The sequence below is a fragment of the Bos javanicus genome, chromosome 24 (assembly GCF_032452875.1).
Source record: "Bos javanicus breed banteng chromosome 24, ARS-OSU_banteng_1.0, whole genome shotgun sequence".
Taxonomy (NCBI): domain Eukaryota; kingdom Metazoa; phylum Chordata; class Mammalia; order Artiodactyla; family Bovidae; genus Bos; species Bos javanicus.
Window position 1 is genome coordinate 28,946,804 of NC_083891.1, and position 10,874 is coordinate 28,957,677.

A 10,874-nucleotide genomic window follows, 5' to 3' on the forward strand; every position below is an offset into this window, starting at 1 on the left:
TAAATAACATGGAGATACTCCAAAAGTAAGATGTTTTTAGGTTTGAGGGGATTTTGCTGAATAATTTAGTGAATAATTCAGTTATGGTTGCTGGAATTGAGAAGAGTTGCAAGGGAAAGGTGAAATGACTGCTTCTTGAAGGGTTTTGACTATATACTATAGGTTACCCTAACATCCAGCTTCAGGCATTTAAGTAACGCCTCCTAGTCTTTTCCATGTCTGCAAACAGCTTTTATGATGCATTTAAATATTTTATCAATTTTAACTTCTTTTAAATAAAAATAATTGTTTTAAAATGCCTGTGCACCGTTTAAGGAAATGGCAACCCACTCCAGTATTCTTGCCTGGAGAATCCCATGGGCAGAGGAGCCTGGAGGGTTATAGTCCTTGGGGTCGCAAAGAGTCCCACACGACTGAGCAACTAACACACACACGCACCATTTAAAAATCATCTTGCATACCCCCAGGGGGACTCCTCCCTTATTTTGGAAGCATTGCTACAGGGGATAGCAGTCAGAAAGTTTTACTTGGGGTTGGGGGTGTGACATCAAATAATGTCTGAGAGAGGAACCAACAGTAGTTGGCAAGATAGAGTCCTGGGGACATGGAAACCCGCTAAAGAAGCTTTTGCCATGGTCCAGGCAGGATGTTCCCTGGAGATCTTCCGTGGTGGCTCAGACAGTAAAGAATTTGCCTGCAGTGCAGGAAACCTGGGTTCCATCCCTGGGTCAGGAAGATCCCCTGCAGAAGGAAATGGCAACCCACTTCAGTATTCTTGCCTGGAGAACTCCATGGACAGAGGAGCCTGGTGGGCTACAGTCCATGGAGTTGCAAAGAGTTGGACACGACTGAACAACTAACACTTTGAAGCAGGGTGTAATGATGACCTGAACTGAGGCAGTAGATTTGAGACAGTAGGGGGACTGACTGTTAGGGACTGACTCTTGGGTTTTATTATCCCTAATGTGTTCCTTCACACAAGAATGTGAATGTTTATGGTCCCTGTAAAGCATGCCTCCACCATAAAACATGGGATCAGAAGTCTATAAATACAAGCTCAGCAAGAATTCAGCCAGAGCTGCAGCTTTGATATGACAGAGGTAGCTTACTGCAGAAACTAGTTCAGATTTATCCAGAGTTCAAGATCTGCCTCTCCAGGAAAGGTGAAACAAACACATCCTCTTATAGATGTAGTCAGACCCAATAGGGAGAGAGAAACACAGTTTTTTTTGTAAATTTGGCAAAAGTGTGTCAGACATGTGAAATGGTGTCCACACCAACAAATAAAGGAATCCCAGGGACTTCCCTGGTGGTACAGTAGATGAGAATCCGCCTGCCAACACAAAGGACTTGGGTTTCATTCCTGCCCTCGGAAGATTCTATGTCCTGTGGAGCAACTAAGCCTGTGTGTCACAGCTACTGAACCCAAGCGCCTGTGCTCTGCAACAAGAGAAGCCTCCACAATGAGAAGCCTGTGCCCTGCAACAAAGAGTAGCCCCTACTCAGCACAACTAGAGAAAACCCACACAGCAACAAAGACCCAGCACAGCCAAAAATAAATTTAAAAAAAAAAAGGAATTCCATAAGGAAAAACCAGAGCTTCTGTGCCCCCACCACTCCGGATTTATCTGTGTGTTCGCTTTGGTTGCCTGCCTGTCAAGATCAGTTTCTAGGGACTTGACTATGATCTTTTTAGAATTACCAAAATAGTACCCGGAATTTATATAATGCCTTACCCAGAAAAGTCATATTTTATTCTCAGATAAAAATCGGTGCTCACCAAGTGGCAGGGACTTAAAGTACTTAACCTTCAGCCCAGAAAGATGGCTTGCCTAAGAATTCTTGAAAAGTTCAGTGGGATTTGCCCTTTTGTAATCAGAAGAACCTGAGACAGCGTTTGATGTTTTGGCTAGTAGTGACCTCTCATGGGTTTTATAGCCTTAACCTCTTTTTTTAATGTAGAAATAAAACATAGATTCAGCAACTATCAGAATGATCAGAAAGCCACGGTAGGAGTTAAAAAATTTTAAGAAATATTTTTGATGAATCTAAAAACTGTCATAGATAGTGAAGTAAGTCAGAAAGAGAAAAACAAATCCCATATATTAATGCATATATGTGAAATATAGAAAAGTGATGATGAACCTATTTGCAAAGCAGAAAATAGAGACACAGACATAGAGAACAAACATGCATACCAAGCGGGAAATGGGGTGGGATGGATTGGGAGTTTAGGATTGACACATATACACTGCTGTGCTGTGCTCAGTCACGTCTGACTCTTTTCGACCCCATGGACTGTAGCCTGCCAAGCTCCTCTGTTCATCGAATTTTCCAGGCAAGAATACTGGAGTGATTGCCATTTCCTACTTAAAGGGATCTTCCTGACCCAGGGATCGAACCTGCGTCTCTTGCATCGGCAGGCAGCTTCTTTACTGCTGGTGCCACCTTCGTAAGCACAAAACAGATAACTGATGAGAATTGACTGTATAGCACAGGGAACTCTAGTTAGTGTTCTGTGGTGATCTAGATGAGAAGAAGATCCAAAACAGAGGGGATATATGTATACTTAGAGCTGATTCGCTTTGCTGTACAGCAGAAACTAATACAACATTGTAGAGTTCCAATAGAAAAAAAGGGGAAATACTTTTGAAACTCTTGATGGTGAGTATAGGACTAGATTATCACCAGTGTTATATCTGTTTTGATATAACAAATTAAAGAGCCTCTTGATGAAAGAGAAAGAGGAGAGTGAAACAGTTGGCTTAAAGCTCAACATTCAGAAAACTAAGATCATGGCATCTGGTCCCAACACTTCATGGAAAATAGATGGGGAAACAGTGGAAACAGTGGCAGACTTTATTTTTGGGGGGTCCAAAATCACTGCATATGGTGACTGCAGTCATGAAATTAAAAGATGCTTGCTCCTTGGATGAAAACTATGACCAACCTACTATAAAGCATATTAAAAAGTAGAGACATTACTTTCCCAACAAAGGTCCGTCTAGTAAGCTATGGTTTTTCCAGTAGTCATGTATTGATGGGAGAGTTGGACCATAAAGAAAGCTGAGTGCTAAAGAATTGATGATTTTGAACTGTGGTTTTGGAAAATACTCTTGAGAGTCTCTGGGACTGCAAGGAGATCAAACCAGTCAATCCTAAAGGAAATCTACCGTGAATATTCATTGGAAGGATTGATGCTGAAGCTGAAACTCCAGTACTTTGGCCACCTGATGAGAAGAACTGATTCATTGGAGAAAACCCTGATGCTGGGAAAGCTTGAGGGCAGGAGAATAAGGGTTACGACAGAGGATGAGATGGTTGGACAGCATCACCGACTCTATGGACATGAGTTTGTGCTATCTCTTGGAGCTGGTGATGGACTGGGAAGCCTGGCGTGCTGCAGTCCATGGGGTTGCAAAGAGTCAGACACGACTGAGGAACTGAACTAAACTATTTTGAGGATATCAATTAGGTGTTGTTGACATTTAATGAAAGTCTCAGGCCTTTTAACACCCCAGTGAAAACCAGGCAGCTTCCAGTAATTATTCTAAGTCACAAGAACATAGGCCATGGCTTTCATCCGGAATCCAGGCACACGTGACGCCACACCATTGTCGCTTTCCAGTTCATCTTAGGCTTCACCTTTCTGTATTTCCAGTTTTGTGTTGATACCATGATCCACATGTCTTCTGTGTTTCAGGATCCAGGCAGAAGGAAAACTCGCCTCTGGTGCAGACCCTTCTTCTGGCAGGCAGAGGGAAAAGATGAGGGGCTGATGGAGCATTAGGCTCTTCTGGTCTCCACACTTCTGTTTCTGTTCATTGGCCAGGGCCAGTCGGGTGGCCAAGCCTGACCATGGGTTGGGGAAGTCAGCTGGCTCCAGGGTGGCCCTTGTGGTGCTGTGGACATGTGATCCACCCATGGGGAGAGGATGGTGAATCACTGAGGACGGTAACACAATCTGCCACAAAAAAAAAATCAGGAATTTTGAGAAATTGGAGTTTGCCCATCTCAGGCTTAACAGAATTGTCCTTTAGCTTATTCTGTAAATATAGTCAAGAAAATCCTATCTAAAATTATTTATGTATTATATATGGATGTGGTTGGAGGAAGACTTACTTTATTTTACACAGGCATGTCTGGCTTATAGTGTACTTGAGAAGACAAAAAGTGGTATTTAACTAAAGGTTAGGATTGTTGGGGAGACAGACTCGGGCGTGAGGAAGTGTTAGTATGTACTTTTTTCAAATTTTTGGTTGAAGTCAAACAGCTGCCATTTTGTTTCTTAAAACCCTTGTTGTTTTTGTTTAATCTCTTAAGTCTTGTCCAACTCTGCAACCCCATGGACTGCAACATGCCAGGCTCCCCTCTTCTTCACTATCTCCTAGAGTTTGCTCAAATTCTTGTCCATTGAGTTGGTGATACTATCTAACCATCTCAATCTCTGCTGTCCCCTTCTCCTTTTGCCTTCGATCATTCCCTTAAAGCATGTCTCCACATTTATTTTTCTTTTTTCAAATTTCAAAGCAAGAATTTTTTTTAATCTAAACTTAAATTAAAAAAAAAAATTCACTAATATTCCTGAGCTGTAACAAGTGCCAGATCCTGTGGGGAGATACCCTTGGGTCACCTTTATTTTATTTGCACTTCATAATGATTGTATTACTGTGATTACAGTTGCAGATTAGGAAATAGGGCTGGTGCAACTGAGCCAAAACTTGTACTGTGCAGAGCTGAGGTGTCACCCCAGTGTCTGACCTCTTAACACTACACATACTGACCATAATTTTCATGCTCTTTTTCCTCTTCCTCCTATTAAAAAACAAAAAAAAACATATTAGGTATTTATGAAACATATGTAGATTGGAAGGATTGATCTAAAGATAGACAGTTCATCACATCTTGGACAAGAGGAGCCACAATGAGCCCACCAAAATTTAAAAAAGCAGAGTTGTGGGGAGAGAGAGTGACTGTTTAGAGACTAACTGTGGTTTATCTTGGACTGGTAGAATGGAAATGGGAAAAAAAGTAAATAAATACTTCAGTTCAGTTCAGTCGCTCAGTCGTGTCCAACTCTTTGCAATCTCATGAATCTCAGCACGCCAGGCCTCCCTGTCCAGCACCAACTCCTGGAGTTCACTCAGACTCATGTCCATTAGTATGTGGCAAATAGACATACATTAAATTCTTAAGGTTTTATATAGTAATTATGAATTAGCTGCAGATACATGCTGCTGCTGCTAAGTCACTTCAGTCGTGCCCAACTCTGTGCAGCCCCATAAATGGCACCCCACCAGGGTCCTCCGTCCATGGGATTTTCCAGGCAAGAGTACTGGAATGGGGTGCCATTGCCTTCTCCATACAGATACATGAGTTATATATAAAAAAGCATCTTTGTGCAAGAGTTAAGTTTATTGATAGTCATTTCACTGGTTCTTATTTTTTCAGTTAATTTTAAGAGCCCTGTATGTGTGTGTGTGTGTGTGTATATATGTATATATATAGATAGATAGATAGATAGATAGATAATTTTAGATTTTTGGGTTCCACTTCCCCAATATTTATACTGTGTATTGATATTGGATCATGACTTTTCTAGAGTCTGTGGATGGTAGAAGTCACTCTGTTCTTTATTAACTTAGTGACTAACTTTCCTTGTATATAATCACATCTGGCCTGTCTTTGTTCTTCCTTTGATACCTTCCAAATTTATGTCAGACAGAATGCCACTTCTTCCTTGAACACCCAGCTCTCCGAGCCAATCAGTATTTGTTTTTAGCATCCTGATGATTTTTGCCTAAATTTCATAGTCTTGTTACTTATTTATCATTTGTGTCATACTGTAGTAATGCCTGTTACTAGGTTGTAAATTATAGAGGGCAGGGATGCCATGGCACTCATTTCTATGTCTCTTTTTGCCCTGCATATAATTTCCACTAAACCAGTTCGTTGTCAAAATCCTATGACTCTGACTCTACACAGATCAGGGTCCACATAGCACATGATTTCATAACCTTCCATGGTGTTTCATGTCACTCACTCCACGTGTGATAATTCAAAAACTAGTCCTGTCCAATGCAGGGTTATACTCATGTATTACCAAACTTCATTTAAGATCCTCCCTTTCTAGCTTCAGGCCGTTGGTGGTTCACTTCTGTCACCTGTGAACTGCCTTCTCCAGTTAACCCCGTCCCATGGTATGTCTCAGCCTCACTGAGCTAGATTCCTTACAGTTCTTTGCAGAGGAAACACATCCATTGATTTTTGTCTAACTTTCAAGCATGGTGATAACCCCAGCTTCTCTGGGTTGTGCATGTGGTGGAATGCAGGTGGAAACTTAAAAACAGGTGTTTGATGCCGCGGGACCACTAGCGTCTGCTTGTGGATTCGCTCACTGTAACCCTCTTTTCATCCTTTCCGTGTCTTCCAACTGCAGGGCCTTAAAGCTGCTGACAACGATCCCACCGCTCCGCCCTACGACTCCCTCTTAGTCTTTGACTATGAAGGCAGTGGCTCCACGGCCGGGTCCTTGAGCTCCCTTAATTCCTCCAGTAGTGGAGGTGAGCAGGACTATGACTATCTGAACGACTGGGGGCCCCGCTTCAAGAAACTCGCTGACATGTACGGTGGAGGTGATGACTGAACTTCAGGGTGAACTTGGTTTTTGGACAAGTACAAACAATTGCAACTGATATTCCCAAAAAGCATTCAGAAGCTAGGCTTTAACTTTGTAGTCTACTAGCACAGTGCTTGCTGGAGGCTTTGGCAGAGGCTGCAAACCAATTTGGGCTCAGAGGGAATATCGGTGATCCAATACTGTTTGGAAAACACTGAGCTCAGTTACACTTGAATTTTACAGTACAGAAGCACTGGGATTTTATGTGCCTTTTTGTACCTTTTTCAGATTGGAATTAGTTTTATGTTTAAGGCTTTAATGGTACTGATTTCTGAAATGATAAGTAAAAGACAAAATATTTTGTGGTGGGAGCAGTAAGTTAAACCATGATATGCTTCGACACGCTTTTGTTACATCGCATTTGCTTTTATTAAAAATATGGAATTAAACAGACAAACCAACCACTCATGGAGCAATTTTATTACCTTGGGGGCTGAGACCATGAGATTGGAAAATGTACATTATTTCTAGTTTTAGACTTTAGTTTCTTGTTTTGTTTTTTTTTTCCACTAAAATCTTAAAACTTACGCAGCTGGTTGCAAATAAAGGGAGTTTTCATATCACCAATTTGTAGCAAAATTGAATTTTTTCATAAACTAGAATGTTAGACACATTTTGGTCTTAATCCATGTACACTTTTTTATTTACTGTATTTTTTCCACTTCACTGTAAAAATGGTATGTGTACATAATGTTTTATTGGCATAGTCTATGGAGAAGTGCAGAAACTTCAGAACATGTGTATGTATTATTTGGACTATGGATTCAGGTTTTTTGCATGTTTATATCTTTCGTTATGGATAAAGTATTTACAAAACAAAGTGACATTTGATTCAATTGTTGAGCTGTAGTTAGAATACTCAATTTTTAATTTTTTAATTTTTTTTTATTTTTTATTTTCTCTTTTTGTTTGGGGAGGGAGAAAAGTTCTTAGCACAAATGTTTTACATAATTTGTACCAAAAAAAAACAAAAAAAAAGGAAAGACAAGAAATGAAAGGGGTGACCTGACACTGGTGGTACTACTGCAGTGTGTGTTTTTAAAAAAAAATGAAAAAAAAAAAGCTTTTAAACTGGAGAGACTTCTGACAACAGCTTTGCCTCTGTATTGTGTACCAGAATATAAATGATACACCTCTGACCCCAGCGTTCTGAATAAAATGCTAATTTTGGATCTGGTGACTTGTTTGAACTTTTTTCTTTTCTACTTGAGATGCTTTGAATGTTGCAAAAATCCCAGGTCCTGGAGTTGCATTGAGAACTGCAGTACAAAAGTATGAATTGGTTATTGCGCTGTTCACCATCAAAAAGCCCTTAGCGTGGCAGCCAGCCGTGTCCGGTGAGCAGTGGAGAAAACTTGATCATACAACGAAAACGTCAAGCCACCCAGGAATCGACTGCACTGAAGATGGTATATGCAAATCACATCAGTGAACTCTGTGTAATTCTTAACAGCATTTGAGCTTTTATTCCCTTCTGCTCCTGTCTGTAGTTGGCGCTGACTCTAACAGGCTTTTCCCACTAGAGCAGGGGTCCCCAACCTCCAGGCCACAGACCTATATCTGTATTTACAGCCACTCCCTATCACTCACATTACTATCTGAACTCCCTGCCTCCTGTCAGATTACAGTAGCATCATAGATATTATGTGTGTGAATCATTCCGAAACTATCTAGTTCCATTCTGTGAAAAAATTGTCTTTGATAGAATCGATCCCTGGTGTCAAAAAGGTTGGGGACCACTGCACTAGAGCACCCACAGCAGGAAAACCTCACCAAAAAGGGATAGACTTGGCCCTGGAAAGTGCAGTGCATGCTGGGAATTCCCAGGCAATCCATCAAAGCCATTGTTTGATGTATCTAGTGAAATACACGTGGGCTTGACTTCTGTTCATTAACTGGACCAATTTTTTCCCTAACTTTCTTAAAGAGGTATAATGGACAAATAAAATTTTGTATATTTGAAGCATACGATGTGATGACTTGTATGTATACGTTATGAAATGATTTCCACAGTCATGCCATTTACCACGTGTATCACCTCACATAGTTAGACTTTGTGTCTGCATGTATGTGGTGAGAACACTTAAAATCTACTCCACGAAGTTCAGGCACACGGTACAGCGTTAGCTGATGTGGTCACAGAGGACAGAAAAGCAAAATCACCTTATTCAATTTTGTAAAACAGTGCACACTGTGGTTCATAAATGAATTTTGAGAATCTTGGAAAATCCTCACTGCTTTTTCCTATATTCCTTATGATCATTATCACATTACATTTACTTACATTGTACACTTTGGAAAAAACTTAATACAGTATACGTCTTCTAACTCCATGTGGTATTTCGCTTTAATTTCATACTAGAGAGTGAAATTTACTTTTCTATCGATTTGCTCTGTAAGCAATATTTTCTTCTCACTTTTCTAATCTTTAAATGCCAGAGCTTATCTCTGGAATTTCATAATGAAACTTAGTGAATTTGCTGATTGGAATAGTCTTTTTAAAATGGGTCTTAAGACTGCACCTCTGTACTACTGTTTGTTCAAGTAAAAACTGTCTTTTTAAATTCAAATATCTCAACATTTAAAATTCATAGCACTCAGGTAACAAACACTTCCAATTATTGTCTTAGGATCGAAGTTCAGTGGCCGACTATTTCTAACACAGGAGCTTCCCTGACGATTCAGTGATAACCCATTTGCCAATTCAGGAGACTCGGGTTTGATTCCTGGATCAGAAAGATCCCCTGGAGAAGGAAATGGCAACCCACTCCAGTATTCTTGCCTGGGAAATCCCATGGATAGAGGCGCCTGGGGGGCCACAGTGCATGGGGTCACAAAGAGTCGGACACAACTGATCGACTGAACGTGCACATACATCTCTAACACAGGGAAACCTCGTTTTATGCCTTTTATGCCCTTTTATGCCTTATTGGGCTTCACAGGTGCTGCCTTTTTTTAGCAAATTGAACATTTGTGGCAACCCTGCGTGAAGCACATCTCTCGTGCCATTTTTACACCATTTGTTCAGTCTTGTTTCTTTTTTTTTAATCTCTTTTTTAAATTTTTTTTTATTTTTTAACTTTACAATATTGTATTGGTTTTGCCATATATCAAAATGAATCCGCCACAGATATACATGTGTTCCCCATCCTGAACCCTCCTCCATCCTCCCTCCCCATACCATCCCTCTGGGTCGTCCCAGTGCACCAGCCCCAAGCATCCAATCAGATTTTGGTGGTGATTCAGTCGCTCAGTCATGTCCAACTCTGTGACCCCATGGACTGCAGCATGCCAGGCTTCACTGTCCTTCACCATCTCCTGGAGTTTGCTTAAACTGATGTCCACTGAGTCAAGTTTACACATTTTGGTAATTTCTGCAACATTTTAAACTGCACCAGCAAAAATGATTATCACTCACTGAAGGCTAGATGATGGTTAGCAATTTTTAACAATAAAGTACTTTTTAATTAAAGTATGTGCACATTTTAGACATAATGCTATTGCATACTTAATACAGTATAGTATAACCATAACTATATGTCTCAAAATTTTGTGACTGACTATTGTGATATTCACTTTATTGTAGTGGTCTGTAACCAAATTTGCAATGTACTAATTTTTAGCACTAATAGTAAGCATTTTATATATTCACAATGAGTCAATGTAAACACAGTTGTTTTCAAAACTTCTGTATTTTGCTGGAGTGAAATGCATGACTAGGTTTCCTTTGTGGGGAAAAAAAAATGGGAACCAGAAATTAGAAGCCCCCTGCTCTGATACAGGAGGAACTTCTGTTTAGCTGTTTATTAATGATATGTAATTTATAGTCTTTTCCAAAAAAGCATTTTTACACACAGATTTCCATAAAGAATTTATTTTGTTTTGTTTTCATGAAAGTGGGGTGATACATTATGTATTTTCTGTAACTTGTCTTTTTCACTAGGAGTGAATCTTGGAAGTTTTTTCATATTAGTGTATATATCTACCTCATCCTTTTTAATTGCTATGTAGTATTCCTTAATATGGCCATAGAGTGTAACCATTTCCTAAGGAACTGGTTGTTTCCGATTTTTTCGCTACGGTAGAAAATGCTACAATCGGTTAATAGCCTTGTGCATGTTTCTCTGCCTGGGAGTATTCTCTAAATGAGATGTTTGGAGATGGAATTGCTAGATTAAAGAACATGGAGAGTAGT

General features: G+C 40.1%; 1 protein-coding gene across 1 annotated transcript in view; it reads left to right on the forward strand.

The window, feature by feature from the left end:
* CDH2 (cadherin 2) overlaps window positions 1-7,851 on the forward strand; it is a 250,820-nt gene extending 242,969 nt beyond the window's left edge. The window contains exon 16 of the mRNA XM_061399687.1: window positions 6,440-7,851. Coding sequence (XP_061255671.1) covers window positions 6,440-6,646 — 207 coding nt within the window. The 3' untranslated portion in view covers window positions 6,647-7,851. The remainder of the gene's footprint in view (window positions 1-6,439) is intronic.
* The last annotated feature ends 3,023 nt before the right edge of the window (window positions 7,852-10,874 follow it).